Source organism: Ipomoea nil, unplaced genomic scaffold (genome assembly GCF_001879475.1).
Source record: "Ipomoea nil cultivar Tokyo-kokei standard unplaced genomic scaffold, Asagao_1.1 scaffold2805, whole genome shotgun sequence".
NCBI lineage: Eukaryota > Viridiplantae > Streptophyta > Magnoliopsida > Solanales > Convolvulaceae > Ipomoea > Ipomoea nil.
The window spans coordinates 2,147,849-2,164,687 of NW_017619233.1; the positions used below are offsets into that span (position 1 = coordinate 2,147,849).

The 16,839-nt window shown below is 35.6% G+C and overlaps 2 protein-coding genes across 2 annotated transcripts; both read left to right on the forward strand.

Annotated features, from left to right (window-relative positions):
• Nucleotides 1-6,514: 6,514 nt before the first annotated feature.
• On the forward strand, nt 6,515-8,855 carry LOC109158311 (receptor-like protein 12). The gene is made up of 2 exons (XM_019306236.1): nt 6,515-8,493; nt 8,630-8,855. The coding sequence occupies exon 1, from the start codon at nt 6,559-6,561 to the stop codon at nt 8,476-8,478; it is 1,920 nt and encodes a 639-aa protein (XP_019161781.1). The 5' UTR covers nt 6,515-6,558; the 3' UTR covers nt 8,479-8,493; nt 8,630-8,855.
• Nucleotides 8,856-11,149: 2,294 nt separating this feature from the next.
• LOC109158226 (DNA-binding protein HEXBP-like) lies at nt 11,150-13,938 on the forward strand. The gene is made up of 3 exons (XM_019306113.1): nt 11,150-11,719; nt 11,951-12,145; nt 13,186-13,938. The coding sequence occupies exons 1-3, from the start codon at nt 11,177-11,179 to the stop codon at nt 13,606-13,608; spliced, it is 1,161 nt and encodes a 386-aa protein (XP_019161658.1). The 5' UTR covers nt 11,150-11,176; the 3' UTR covers nt 13,609-13,938.
• The last annotated feature ends 2,901 nt before the right edge of the window (nt 13,939-16,839 follow it).

The following is a 16,839-nucleotide window of genomic DNA, read 5'->3' on the forward strand; positions in this document are numbered from 1 at the left end:
TGATATAAACACTAAAAAATATAAGAACATGCATTCATGATAAATTCTTAACTACTACCATCTCCCGATGTGCAACAATCAAGAATTAAACTCTTCAACTAATTTGTCATCTCCCAAGGTGCAACAGTTAAGTGCAATTTGGTGTGCCCTAAATTATGCCTAACTCCCGTTATGACACAAAGATAGATGTGAAACAAATAATTACGACCATTAACTTCTAGCATCAACAATACAAAACATAATTGCAACACAAGTTTAAAACCTAAACATCAATATATTAAGAATCTAATGAACAGGTACATATGTTCATAAACACTTTTTACCCAAGAATATATAAAGTAACTTAGCCACACATGGCTAATATGCAATACATATCAATAATAAAGAGTTTACATATAATCAAAGTAAGTAGAAGAATAAACCAAATGATTCTCTCAAATCTCTCTAGCTTTTTTTTCTTGCCTCCAAAGACAACTTGTTGCTCTCAATTCTCCTCTTTCTTGTCTCCAAAACTCTGAATAGTGTCCTTAGGTTTGAGGGAATGTGAGATTTTATAGCGGGAACCAAGCTGGGGGCGATTTTGGAAATTTTTGCGAAATTTTGGAATCTGCCGCATTTGCAGTTTTTCGCCAACTCGGCGCGTCGAGCTTGGCGTGATTTTTCCGAACCACATTTTGGAACGACTTGACATGTCGAGTCCGCTGATGAGCGAGCCGTAACATTTTACCCAAACTGGACGCGTCGAGCCTTTGGCTCGATGCGTCGAATTCCCTGAGTCACGAACTTTCGGTCCATTTCGGCTCCAAACTCGTCCTAAGGGCTACTCCACGGGCTCCCGGGACAAAGGGCGACCCTCGGGCTCGCCCAAGGCAAGAACACGACAAACAAAAGCGCACGAAGGAGTCCATGACTTGTTGGTGTTCCTACAGAAGAGGAGTCCCAATCGCGATAAAATTACATTGAAATCGGCTAGAAAGGGAGGGCCAAGGCAGACGTCCCCTTCGCAGGCTTGGGGTCGACCTTCAACTCAGGCTACTCTCCTTGGTGGACGAAGACTCGCAACTCGTAGAGTAGGGAACTAATGATGGATATATTAGCAATGGGCTCGGGACAAACCGACCCGGAGAAGAGTTGGCGCGGCATGAGGGGCCAAGGGGGACCCTGACACGGGAGTATCAAATTACAGTATAGAGTTTAGATATCGTTCCACTGGAGATGGCTCTTGTAATGTTAGGAAATGATGCAAAGTGGAGTTAAGCACAAGCTAGAACAATTCTTTTAGAAGCTAGACCTATCGATAAGGAGATGGTTTGATACGAACAAGCTAATAACAAATAGAACAAGTAAAACAAAGGACCGGGATTTGGTTGATTCAAGTTAAGATGCCAAATATTGTACTAAGGATTAAGGAATTAAAAGAAGGCATAGGGTAAGTGAGATGCACAAAAGTGTCCAAATACCACTCTCGTAGCTATTTGGACTTGCAACCTCACCTTAAACTCCACTCTCGTGGCAATTCAACCCATGGTTGTCCAAGCAAGAACACAAGGCATAAACTCTCCTTAATACCCGAAATACTCTCGTATTGGGCAATAAGTGTGTGAATGTGTGGCTAGTGTACAAGCTCTACTCTCGTAGCAACAAACACACTCCAAATCAAGCATATAATTGGGATCCAACAATTATACACAAATTCACAACAAACCCAAATCACACAACTAACCCTAGAGCACCCAAATAATCCCCTATATGCAATACAACTCAAATAGGCATCAATAGCAAGAAATCAAACCAAATCCTAGTCCCAAAACACTTAGCTACTCATAATATAACAATAGAAACACAATATTAAAAGAGAAATTGAAAGCATAGATTAAAAGTAATGAGAAAAGATAAAAAGAACACTTCTCTATTGAAGCCTTTAAATCCAAGATTTGCAATGTTCTTGAGCTTGGAAATGGAAAGAAACCACCAATCTACACCTATCTAAGCTATTCTAAAGTTAACCCTAGCTATGGAGTGAAAGAGAAATGAAAAAGTATCTTTGGGGGTGAAAAGTCCCTTCTTTAAAAGCCAAAACGCGCTGCCAAAAAAAAAAAAAAAAAAAAAAAAAAAAAAAAAAAAAAAAAAAAAAAAAACAGGGAGTTGCCCATCGATGTGGCCACGCCCGTGGCCACCAGGCATAATACACTGCCTGGTGACCACAGCTGTGGCCACACCCGTGGTCACCAGGCAGTGAATTTTGCCTGTAACCACGGGCGTGTGCACGTCGCGGCTAGCCGGGTTCGCCTTCGAATGTGTCGATGGTCACTTTGGTGCTCTTCTCAGCTTCAGGTCACGCCATAGTCCATCCCAAAACATGCTAACTCTAAACAACATCACTTTGGACATCCAAAAGAGTCCTTGTGTTAAGGTGACACCAAAAACTTGATCAAATACTTCGTAGAATGCTTCAAAACAGCATTTCTTTATCAAATCACCTAACATACGCAATAAATCCATAAGTGACCAAAATGACTCTATAATATAATTAGTAACAAGCAAAAAATACTAAAATGCACATGGAAAAAACATTAGTTTTAGACATTCATCACTCAGCCTCAGCCCGACCACGGTTGGGGGCCGACCTCAGCCAGGGCGACCACGACCCGGGGGGCAGTGGCGAAAGGTGGCCCTAGTGAAGGCGTCCTAGGCCTCAGGTGTGCAAGTGGACCCAGTCAAAGGTGATCCAACCGCCTACCCTATTCTCAAGGGGCGGTTGGGCAGGAGCTTAGTATATAAGGAGACATCATTGTCTTGTTTAGGACGGTCACTACTACTACCTTGTCTGAATATTACATATTTCTTGTAATTCTCCTACAAAATACTATCAATACAAAAGTTGTCCCCGCGACATATATTCATTGCCTTTTCCTATTGTCTTTATTACCGCATCGTTCTAGTCCTTTTATTATCGAGTTTAGTGATCCGGGCTACTCCGGAATAATTAAATCCATCACTGGGCATTGGACTATTTGCACAATGCGCATGTGATAACTAATATGATAATGAGTATAAAAAGTATCTATAGACTATAGTAGGGTGCAAAAGTTTCCAACCAAACACAACCTTAATCTTCGATGTGACTATTTAATCCCATTATGATTATGATATTGTTTTAATGATTTTTTGTGAACACAGGTTCTTTGCACCCCCTCTTTGTCATGTATTGTGGAAAAAAGAAGAACAAGATAATACTCCAAATACAAAATTTCCGAGTCCTCTAATATCGCCAAAGACCACTGCTTTCGTTTCATTTTCATAATTTCATTACCACTTAATTTCTCAACCACTATTGTATTATCTGTTTCATTTTTTTCTTTAATTTTTTTTGAAGACAAAAAAAATAATAATAATAAAATAAAACTTTTCAACAAAATTTTATTTTTGTTTTGATATTATTCTTAATTAATTAATTATTGTGTATCTGAAAAAGAAAAAAGATAAAACATATTAATTAGTTCACTTATAAATATTCCTAAAACATTATAATTTTGATTCCTAAAACATTTCGACCTATACTTTATTGAGAGAATCTTACCTTTTATTCTTATTAGTTATATAGGTTACACTTTTCAATGATTATTTTATTTTGTTCTGTTCGTTTCCGTTTGTTCTTCAAGAAAAAAGTAATCTAAATTGATCATATTTGCATCCGTATTTTGGACCCGGCGATAAGAAAGTTATTTTAAGTTCATACCAATTTCATATAAAAACATATGTAATAAAGAGATAACAATGTTAACATATATTTATCAAAACTATGTGGTCTAATGGTACCTGGGTTGGACTGTTTTAGTAGGTTGAGAAAGTATATAAATAGATACTACATTGTAAATTTGTAATAGAGTCAGTAGCATTAAAAAAAATAAAATAAAATTGTTGAAGTATGAAATTTCTTGGTCCACACATATCTCCAAAGGCCATTATTGCTTTCAATTCATTTTCATTAGTGTCTAATTTTTCTAGGGTGCCTATTCCATATATCTATTTCATTATGAAATGGTACGATTGTTCTTTCACCGTCTGCTTAGTTGGAATGAAATATTATTTTGTATTTTGACATCGATCATCTAGGACTTTTTTTTTTTTTTTCTATATGTCACTATGTCAGCTTGGAATGAAATAACTTGAACTAAACGCCCCATTAAATTCCACATTTTAGGTAATCTTAGATTTGCTTACAACTAGGACTATGTGGTTTAATAGTACCCAGGTTGAACTTTCATTTGGAAGATTGTGAGTTCGACCTTCAGTAGATGTGTTTTTGGCTCTTTGTGTTTCAGTAGGTTGAGAAAGTATATGAACAGATGCATTAGCTCTTTGTGTTTCAGTAGATGTGTTTTTGGCTCTTTGTGTTTCAGTAGGTTGAGAAAGTATATGAACAGATGCATTAGCTCTTTGTGTTTCAGTAGATTGAGAAAGTATATGAACAGATGCATTAGCTCTTTGTGTTTCAGTAGATTGAGAAAGTATATGAACATATGCATTCAAAAAAAATTCCCACGTACTTTTTATTATTTTGCCATTTTTACCATTGTCATTTGTCTTTACCTTTTATGTTTCTAACCTCAATTTTAAAGTTAATTTATTGAAATACAGAAAAATATGGTAATAGTATCAAATTAAAATAACCGCTATATATAAAAGATAATTATCAATCAAACAAGTTTATATTAACATTTCCTAAGGTAATATGATATTTTGTGAATCAAAGGATCCATAAATGCATAGAAACTAAATACTTGAAGTTTTATCCTAATATTGTGTTGAAATAATTCATTATAAATAAGATAGAAAGAATTTAGAAGTTTTTTTTTAGTACTACTGACTGTATTACATTGTAGTATATGTTCGTCTAAACTTTTTCAACATGTTGGAGTACAAAGAGTTAATACCGCATTGTCTAATCGAGGCTTGATCTCATTACCTCTTATATAGGAAAGTCACTACATGTCATTTGAGCACAAGGTACTTACGAAAGAATTTAGAAATTAAGAGAGTATTTTGTCTTATTGTGCGCCATAAGAAAAATTTAAAAAACAAACATAATGAAGGCATGGAATAATACAGTAATAAAGAAACTTGGGAGCGAGATCAGAGCATACGATCAAAAAGACTGTCACCTTCATATTAACCTAGACTACCCTGCACTCCTCAATCCTCATCCACAAAAATTAATTATTTTTCCACTTTTTTTCACATAATCATTCCCTGTATCTGCTATATATAGGATCACATAGAAGCATTGTTTCTTATCATCCACCTTATTGAATTACTATTAACTAAACAATGATGAGAATCTCCATTTTCACTCTTTTTTTTCAAATCCTTTGTTTTCTTGCCACAGTAAACACCGCACCCTTACATGCAAACAAAGAAGAAGCCGAAGCTCTCTTACAATGGAAGAACAATGCCCTATCATCATCATCTACTTCTTTACTGGATTCTTCATGGTCTGTCAACAACCTCACAAATGTGTGCAGTTGGGAGGGCATCATCTGCAGCTCCGCTGGTTCTGTTTCAGAGCTGAATCTACCCCATGGGAACATCAGAGGTACACTTGAACCACTCGCTTTTTCCGTACTTCCTAATCTGACTCGCATCAATCTCAATAACAATAGTTTGAGCGGAGTGATACCATCTGCTATCAACACCCTCCTTAAGCTCACTTTTCTGGACTTGAGCAATAACAACTTCACGGGGGCAATACCAGCAGAGGTTGGGCAGTTGACAGAGCTCAGGTACTTTAGTTGTTTCAGAAACATTCTGGAGGATGTGATTCCATTTGAAATTAGTAATCTTCAAAACCTGAGGTACTTGGATCTGGGAGTGAATAATCTGAAAACTCCCAATTGGTCTGAATTCCATGCTATGCCTTTGTTGAATCATCTCAACCTCCGTGCTAATAAGTTCACTTTGGATTTTCCAGAAGACTTGATAACAAGTTGCCCAAACCTGTCTTACCTTGATTTGTCAAAAAACCATTTTACCGGCCAAATTCCAGTGTCTGTGTTTTCCAAGCTAGAGAAGCTGGAGCATCTTGATCTTGGTAACAATTTCTTCCAAGGACCTTTTCCCATTAGTCTTACCAACTTGTCCAGCCTTAAATTTCTTCGTCTTTCATACAACAACCTTTCTGGCATAATTCCAAAAGAAATTGGTTCAATCACCAGTCTTCAAGCACTGAAATTGACCGATAATTCATTTCTTGGGAATATTCCACCTTCCATAGGAAATCTCAAACATCTTCAGTATCTTGCTCTTGGATTAAATCTACTTAATTCAACAATTCCAGTTGAAATTGGCTCCATGAATAGCCTTTCAGTACTAGGGCTACAACATAATTCATTTCAAGGGGAGATTCCGTCTTCCATTGGAAGCCTTAAACATCTTCAGATTCTTTCTCTTGAAATGAATCAACTGAATTCTATGATTCCCTTTGAACTTGGGCTATGCACAAATCTTGAGTACTTGTATCTAGGGGATAACTTTCTAACAGGCGAGTTGCCTCCCAGCATGTCCAATCTTTCCAAACTAGTTGAGTTAGATTTATCTTCCAATATGCTTTCAGGTGAGTTAGTACCACAACTCATTGCCAACTGGACACAATTAACTTCCTTGTTTCTAGATAGCAGTAATCTCACTGGAAGGATTCCCTCTGAAATTAGTTTATTGACACAACTTCAATATCTTTCCCTGAGTAGTAACCAGCTTTCAGGTTGCATTCCCTCAAACATTGGGGATCTAAAAAAGTTGTCTAAACTTGGCCTTCAGAAAAACCACCTCTCTGGTTTAATTCCTTCAACAATTGGAAATTTGACTCAGCTCTCACACTTAAACCTTTCAGAAAACAATCTTAGTGAATCAATACCATGGGAAATAGGATATTTGACATCACTATCTATTTTTTCCATAAATTCCAACTTGCTTCATGGACCCCAGACCTTATTAGTCATTTGCAATCTCACATCTCTTGGACTACTTTCTCTAGCAAATAACAAACTGAATGGGCCTATTCCAGAATGCTTGGGAAACATCAGGAGTCTAAGAATATTGAGTCTCTATGAGAGTCAGATTCATGGAGATATTCCAGAATCACTATGCAATGCAAGCCAATTTCAATTTCTTACCTTGGGAAGCAATTACATTAGTGGCTCAATTCCAAAGTGTTTGGGAAATTTTAGTAATGAACTCTCATTATTGGATCTTGAGCAAAATAACTTAAATGGTCCTATGCACAAAGAGTTCTGTAGTAGTTCAACTCCTTTCAAATTCCTTGGCTTATCTGATAATTCTTTGAGCGGTGTTATTCCTCCATGTTTGGGAAATCTAAGCACAACATTGTCTCTACTTGATTTAAGCATGAATCACTTTCATGGAACCATTCCAGCAGACATTACAAGGGGTAATGTTCTTCAAGCTCTCATCTTGGATCATAACCAATTTGAAGGACCTTTGTCTCGTACTCTCATCAACTCTACAGCTCTCCAAGTCATTGACGTTGGAAACAACAAGTTAAATGACTCTTTCCCACACTGGTTAGATGCTCTTCCACAATTGATAGTGCTCATCTTAAGATCAAATCATTTTCGTGGAGTGATTGGAAATCCTACCACCAAGCTTCCCTTCCCTAGGTTGCAAGTTTTTGATCTCTCCAACAATTATTTCACTGGACCTCTTCCTACATGTTATTTGCTGCATTTTACCGGGATTATAAATAATATTAGTTCTGACTTACAAGTAACATACAGAAATAGCATATTCTATTACCACCGGTATAGCTCTGCAATGCTAGTGGTGAAAGGGTCCGAGCAGTCCGTGGCACAAATTCTAAAGCTTTACACGAGTATCGACTTATCAAGTAACATGTTCCATGGAGAGATTCCTGTTTCAATAGGAAACCACCTTTATACTCTTCGGCTTCTTAATCTGTCTCACAACAGCCTCACTGGCCATATACCTCCATCACTCGAAGATATGACTTTGCTTGAGGCCCTAGACATCTCCAACAACCAACTCACAGGGGAGATTCCGTGGCAACTCTCAAACCTTGGATTTCTCGGTGTTCTAAACCTCTCCTATAATCACTTATCTGGAGCTATACCCCGCAGTAGACACCTTGATACATTTGGCAACGACTCCTATTTGGGGAACACAGCATTGTGCGGGTTCCCGTTGACACTAGAATGTGAAGCTAAAAACCCACCTATGCACTCAAAAGAAGAGGAGGAGGAAGAGGATTCAGGTTTTTTTAATGGATTTTCGTGGCAGAGCGTGACGATAGGGTACTGCTGTGCATTTCCATTTGGAGTTTGTGTGGGATATTTTGGTCTGCGATGTGGAAAACTCAACTGGTTGCTAAGGAAACTCACATGGGAGAGAAGAAAGGGTTCCAAAAATACTGTTCCAAGAAGACATGCCAGAAGAACAAATTAAATTAAATTTGCAAAGGTAATTAAATTAAAAGGTACATATGTACTCCTTTTGTTTAATTTTCCAAACTCCAATTTCTTCAGTGACATTTTCTATTCCATATACAACAACATTACGATACTTGCATTTCATAGGCCTTAGCTTGTGATTGCAGGCGGGCAGATTAAAAGGGCAGCGCACGCACCTTTACACCCGCCCACACTTCTCAATTGCTTCGATCTATTGATTGGTCATGGGAACCTTACTTGATGGAGTACAGTACTACTTTTAATTTGTATAATGTCTTTTCCCTATTGTTTGTTGTGTTTTTTCCAGTAATTAATTTAGTATACTCTGCAGATTTGAAGATATTTTAAAACTATTGTCAGAGTGTTTTTTTTTCTCTCTTTTTCTGTTATAACCATTTTGAGACTTGTTATAAATGTTTTTTTTTTTTTTTTTTTTAAAAAAGGATGCAGAACCAATGTGTAGTACAACATACATGGATGATTTCTATTATCTTAAATATATGCTTTAATTCGCGCCACTCCAGCAGTGGTCAATTCCGGCCGGCAACCAAGAAGGCAACGGTTGGCTCTGTTCTGGCTCTCGCCGGACGGCACAATCTTAGTGGCTTACTCGCGGATTGCTTCTCTCCCCTCATGACCCTCTAGCTTGCAAGGAGATACTCTCTTAGCTCAGGGATCGTGAAATAACATTTGTGAAACTTCTCACTGATTGTTCCAATTTCCAGCACTATTTATCTTCTGTTCATGTTGATTTTTTATCATATGTTGGGTTTTCTATTGATTCTTGTCGTTCTATTATGTTGTCAATTGGGGTGCTCATACCCTATCTTCTACAGCTTTCTCTCCGTGTAGCTCTATGTATTGAGATTTTCTCTGATTTGATATAATACTCCTACCGTTTTTGGTTGGCTTTCAAAAAAAATATGTGCTTTAATTTATGATACTTATTGAGGGGAGTAGTCTTTTTTATGCGCGATACCCAATATTTATATTTAAAAAAAAAAATTAACAAATTTTTACTAATTAAAATATAAGTGAAATAAAATTTATTTATTATATTAATCCAATATATAATGTCTTACAAATATTGTTATCAATACAAGAAAAAATATGGTGGAAGCATGTGCATGGTAAAAATAATGGAAAAGATAACGGAAGTTATAACGATAAGGGTATTTTTGTCCAAAAAATTATATAATACAACTCTAAAAATACAATGTACAAAATGGTTGGCATTAAAAATATAGACATAAATAAGGGATATAACTTTGATTGCGACTTATTATATTTTTTAGATATTTCATTCTAAAAACTAATCTATTTAAAATTTAAAAAAAAAAAAAAAAAAAAAAAAAAAAAACCCTAATCTTCTCTAAAGCTATCTAAAAGCTGAAACATAATAAGTGTGGATGAATGTTATACCCTTCATAATAAGCAGTGTTGCAAAAATCGCACGTAAGAGCTATGCGCACAGCCTCCTAGGCGTTTCAGGCGCCATCGGCCGTCCCCAGACACCTAACGATTTTTTCAACATTGATAATAAGTGTGAATGAAGGTTATACCCTTCATTTATGTCTGTTTTTTCCGTTAAGTTTTATGATACATTATGCTATAAATGTTGTACTCCGTACTATACAATATTTTGGACAAATATACCTCTACCGTTATAACTTTCGTTATCTTTCCACTATTGCTACCATGCACATGCATCCAACATATATTTTCTTATTTTCAATAATAATAATAATAATAATAATAATAATAATAATATATTTGGGTTATATGTTAGTTTTTTTTTTTTTTTTTGAGAAAAGGTTATATGTTAGTTATTTTTTAAAATATAAATATTAAATTTATAAAAATGTTTTGCATTATTATTATTATTATTTACAATAATTTAAATATCTAAAATTTAAATAAATTTAAAATTTAAATATAAAATATTTATATTGGACACCTTTTTTTGCGCATCGCGCATAAGAAAGACTAGTGAAAAATAATAAGAGTTCATGGTGGTAAGGATATAATATACTAATTTATCTACTAATATAATAAGAGCTAATAACAGGAACAAAAAGATGTTGGTATAATTGTTTGTTAAAATGAATTTTTCATATTATTTTGATTTTAGTATTTTTTTTCTTTAATGATTTTCTTTATTTCTCCTCTATTATATTTTTTTCATTCCTTTAAATAACCACGAAACTAGCATATATTAATATTTATTTATGCATACTTATAAATATACTCTATACTTTTTATATATGTGCTTTTCACCACGTTTCATTTCTTCTTCATCTTTTTTTTTTTTTTTTTTTGTGAAATCATTAATTCCATTTGCCATGCTAAATAGATATGAAAAATGACACTTCAAAATTTATTTCATATTGTTCATCCTTGATGTGATAATATAATTTTTAATATTAATTGTGGTTAGGGATGTAGTCTTTTTGAGTATTATTAACTATGTAATACTATAATATTTATTTATAATTACTTTTTCAATTTATTAAAACACAAAGAATCAATACTACACTTACTAAGAATTAAACACATAATATTTTATTTGAAAAAGTCACTTCGTGATTCTAACTTACAAGGTCAATGGCAGGGATGTAGCCGACTTAAATGAGCGGGAAACGTAACATTACAAAATTAAAGTGCTCCCAAATTGTGTATGAGAGAGAGCGAAGATGATGGAATTTGACGAAGACGAGGAATTTCTCTCACAAGTGGCCGCTGCCGAGGCCGCAGCGCTTTCTTCGTCCAAGCGTCGCCGGATCTCCACCACCGTAACTCCTACCTCCATTTCCACCTCCGCCGCGAATTCATCGAAAATCACCTCTACCGCCCTGCAAAACAGAAACAATAGCACCGTCAGTCTCGGAGAAGGGGCATACATCGCGGCTCTAAAAGGCAGTAAAAGTCTCGAATTCCAACAGCAAGCGAAAATCTTTTCACCTTCTTCTGTACCACGCCAAAACTATAACCCCTATAGCACAAGCTATCAGAGCAATTCTTCGTTTCCGACCTCGGATTCCGGCAATACATGCTTCAAGTGTGGTAAATCTGGGCACTGGGCGCGCGATTGCGATGCCGGTCCGATTAATGATGAATACGGTTCCGCGAGTATCCCTGAGAAGAAATGTCCGTGTGGATTAGGGATTTGCATCACCCTCACCGCCAACACTGACAAAAATCGCGGTCGGAAGTTCTACAAATGTCCTAGCAGACAGGTCAATTTCAGTTTTGCGCTTTTTCTAATTTACGCCTATGTCTAGAATTAATATCAATTTTGTTTTCTAGATTATAATGCCATTTTCACACTTAGATATAGATGCTCAATTTGATCAGATTTAGTTCTGGACTATTGTGATCTTCTATGCATATTGCTGATTATTATTTTGTTTTGTAATGATATTATGCTGTCGTTTTATGTTCTAATGTGGAGCCAAACTCTTGCTCAGGAAAATGGAGGTTGTGACTTCTTTGAGTGGTGTGACAAGCCTTCAGTTACTTATAACACAGCCATCCAAAACAACTCTGCTACAAATTTTTCGATCCCCGCGCTTTCATGTCCATGTGGTGCCGGTCCTTGCCGTGTTCTCACAGCAAAAACAGGGAACAATATTGGCCAGCAATTCTATCGCTGTCCAAGTCAGGTATAAAAAGCAGACATGAGACATGGTTTGACTACTTTATCTGCTCCTGTAATCTGTTGCATAGTTGCATAGGCTTCATTGTTTTGAAATGTTTGAAGACTCTAGGAATCTGTATCTGGTCATTTAACCCATTTGTATTACTGGGAATGTCATTTGCAACTTATCAGATTGATTTGGGTGCAAAAGACCTTGAGAACGGATTGGTGCTCCTATCAGCAGTCGCATTTTGTTCTTAATCCCATTTGAAAGTAAATACTTTCTGGTAGTGATGGTTTTGAGAAATGTGGTACAAGAGACCTGAGATGCAGAGTAAGATGCAAAACATTAGATCTGGTGCAACATTGATAGGCCAAGTGGTTATTATTGGTACAGCTCTATGCCTCTATAAAGCTTGAAAAAATTAATGACAAAATATATAGTAAGTTGACTAACTAATAATAAAATGGGTGTAGGAAAAATGTAGTTTGTAAGACTTGTTAAATATTTGTTTCAATATCAATAATAAAATGGGATGCAAGAGAAACATCTAGTGTGGTCAAGTAACTTATCCTTACATGTTTTTGACAATGATTATTGTCTTCTCTTTTCTTTTTGTTCATTTTCTTGGTCTTTGGGGATTAATTTTTTAGTGTTGTTTAGGATAACATTATGCTTCATAAACCTCCTAAAGTGGTGGACTTTTAAAATTTAACCTATTAAAGATGTTCTTGATTGTAGAACTTCTTTCAATGCTTCTGAGTTGCAGAGACTTAAGGACTTTTAACAAAATTCACAGTCAAAGTACATCATCCAGGGTTAAAATTATAGCAAGCATCATACAATTTGTGTGTGTATTTTGTTCATTCGATCTCTTCAGCTCCCAAGATTTCTCTTGGCCTGCCCAATGTGTGTCTGTCCCCTAGTGTTTCATATCCTGATTAAGGATTTGTGTGGAACTGTGGACACAGCTGTATGCTTCTAGCATTTTAACTCAAGGCTTGGAATACAGCTTTCTCTTCACTTGACTAATGCCTAGCTAAGTAGTTGCTCTTGTTATGTAGGAAAGCTGTGGTTTCTTCAAATGGTGTAATGAAATCACAAACGCAGCTGGATCAACAGAGTCACGGAAAGCTCCTCAGTTTTATCAAAGCACGAATAATATGTCCAACAAAAGTCATAATTCAGCTACTTGTTTCAAATGTGGGAAAGAAGGGCACTGGGCTAAAGATTGTGTGCAGTCTCCTACTGATAGAGGTGGGAAATTGAACAGCATGTGCAACAAAAGCCATAACTCTGCGACCTGTTTCAAATGTGGGAAGGAAGGGCACTGGGGAAAAGATTGTACACTCTCGTTTTCGCTGTCCTCTCCTGCTGATGGAGGGGGGAAATCCACCACTGTGACTACATGCTTCAAGTGTGGCAAGCCTGGGCATTGGGCAAACAACTGCACTTCTGTTGTTGCCAAAAGACAGCCTAGATGCTAGAGCTAAGTAAGTAGTCTTCCTTGCACTTCCAAATAACTGAGAATCTCGATTCCTTGAATCAGCTGATTCGCATTTTGGTTGGAGGTTAAGTTGAAAACTTGCAACACATTATGTGATGCAAATTTTTCATCCCCTCCGCGTACGTATTAGTGTTTATGCAGTATTCATTTAGTTTATGAGGGAGCTCTGCATTTTTTGAAGATGCAATCAGTGGCATTTTTATTTTGTGTCATTTTCCCTGTGAACATTGCTATTTGGAGCAAGTAATATTAGCTTGTAATGGAAGTGGAACAAAGTTCTTGGGGCCACAATGATGAGGTTATTTTGGGGCTTGATTATGCATGGGAAAGAGGTAAAAATCTTTTTCTTCCTTGATTAAGTATACTACGCTATTAGACGTGGATATGCTAATAAGCTAAAGGCTACTTATCAAACAAGGAATATCTAAAAAGGATATTATGTTTCAAGAGGTGAGTTAGATGGGAAGGCGTAATAGAAATCCATCCTTGCGTGGGGAATCCTTTCTGAGGTTGTATCAATTCCCTTAGTCAAACAAGTCCAAAAATTGGTATCAATAATATTTGAAAAAAAATCGTTAGGCGCTTATCGAGCACTCGTGGGCGCTTAGAAGGTGATTGACCTGCGTCTGTATATTTTTTAAAAATTTGTTTAAAATATTTTAATTTTTTAAGACTCGATAATTATAAACTATTTAATATTAAAATATTACGGAGTAAATATTAACTTAAAAAATATCTAAAGTTTGAACAATTTAGTGTTATTTTAGTCAAAATAATGTCGTTTTAAGTGAAATAACTCATTTATAAAAGAAAGAAACAATAGTTAATTGATCGACTATGTGACCTAGTCGGTGCCTAGACGGCTTAGTCGACACCTAAAAGGCTTAGGCGGAGTTGCCTAGACCACTGATTATGGTGATACGCTAGGTGGCCGGCCAGAGCATATGTGGCGATTAATTGGTGCTTAGGCGAGATTTTTGCAACATTTTTTTGAACATGTATTTATATAGTAAAATACTTTTAAAATTGTTTACTTCGAACTTTGAGTTGTATAGCATTTTTTTTTTTTTTTAAAAAGTTAATACCCATTTTGGTCCTTCGACTATTAACTAATACCCCGATTTAGTCCCAAAGTATTAAACGTACTCAATTTAGTCCTCTTACTTTTAAAATCGCACCCAATGTGATCCTCTATTACAATTGTCGTTTATCCACCATTATTTTGAAGGCATAAACATCATTTTAGTGGAGATTTCTTCATCATATTCATCAAAACGTGAAGACAGAAACCAACAGCTTCTGCTGTTGTCACTGGCTACGTCGAGCGAAAGGAAGGGATAGATGAAGAGGAAGGAGGGTGAGAAGGTTGAAGAAGATGGAGGTTGTTCTTGTTTGTTTTTGGCGAGGGAGAAGAGGCTAAGGGTTGTTGGTTTCTGTCTTCACGTTTTGACGAATATGATGAAGAAATCTCGACTAAAATGACGCTTATGCCCTTCAAAATATCGGTGGATAGATGATAATTATAATGGAGGACAACATCACGTACTGTTTTAAAAGTAAGAGGATTAAATTGGATACTTTTTATACTTTGGGACTAAATCGAGTATTAGCTAATAGTCGGAGGACCAAATTGGGTATTAACTCTAAAAAAAATGAGGTTATGTTAATTTTTTAAAAATAATTTGTGTGCAAACTCAAGAAATTTGAGTTAGATTGGATTTTTTTTTAGATTAGAAATTATAATTATTACAAAACATAAATGTTTGATGTTAATTTGTTAAATTTTAAATGTGTCAAAATACGTTTTCAGTGTAGTAATATCATTCATACTCTTAATAGATCCACATACATAGATAGAACAATCATGCTCACATTGTGTGTAGCCAATCTTTATCATGTAAAAATAGCCAATCTTTATCATGTAAGAATCAAACTACTTGTACTATTACTTTGGAGCTTGTTTCAACCCATATAATGATCTCTTAAGTCTACAAACCATATGCTTAACTCCAAGTTTAACAAACCCTTTCGATTGCTTGATGTAAATATGCTCATCTAGATCATCATGTAAAAAAAGAAAAAAAAAAATCTTCACATCCAATTGCTCCAAGTGCAAATCCCAAGTAGCCACCAAAGCAAGAACTACCATAATTGGTGTGTGTCTAATCACAAGAAAAAAATCATCATAAGCTATCTCATTTTGTTGTAAAAAAAAGTCCTTCGCAACTAATTGAGCTTTGAACATTTCTCCTTCTTTATCTAATATTGGTGGCTTGTTCTTGTATACCTACTTGCAACCAATAGCATTCTTCCCCTCATGAAGCTGAATTGGCTCCTATGTATGATTCTAGTGAAAAGACTCCATATCCTCAACCACAATAATCATCTGTTTATCTTTCTCCCAGCTAGAAATAGCCCCCTGAAAGGTAATTGGAACATTATTACTGACAAGAAGTGTAAAAAAGACAATGTCCTAAAATCTGTACTTGCTAGGAAGCTTGACATTAGTGTGACTCAATTTGTCCTTGGCCAAATAGTAATCTTGTAAGTCTTTTCCATCACAACTTATAAACGTGGAGTATGAAATCTCAAGCCTCTCAGACATAGAGGAAGTATCTACCCTCTCAGTCAATAAAACCTAGTTTATATTCACCTCTACTGCAATTGGTATAAAACCCTACATGTGATCACATTTTCTTTGCTACAGAATCCCATAACTTATGTCCAAACTTCTTCTACAACCTTTCCACTTGCTTGCTCATTAATAGTTACGTTCAAGTAGAATGCCTCTTAACATAATAACAAATGATATTCACTTATAAATGCCTCTTGGTAGGTCCCCATACATCAAAATACATTAATTCTCTTGTTGAAGACCTTGTAGTTCAATGGTAATTCAATAGTACCAAGTCCCTTCCTTATAAGGGAGGTTGTGGAATCGAGCCATTGACTCTTTGTGCTTCAATAGGTTGAGAAAATAACTTTGATTTGCTTCTCAAACACTCAACTTATAGAAATCCAACTTGCAACACTTAACACCAAGCAAAATGAACTCCAATTTACCTTTTTATAAAAGCAAATAATTCTTAATTTATTTTTAAAGTAATACTCCATATTATATTTATTGTTTTCAATTTACAATAACTAATTAATAAAAAAAAAGTATTATCATATTAGGATATGAACATTAAAAGTAAAATTTTAAAAAATA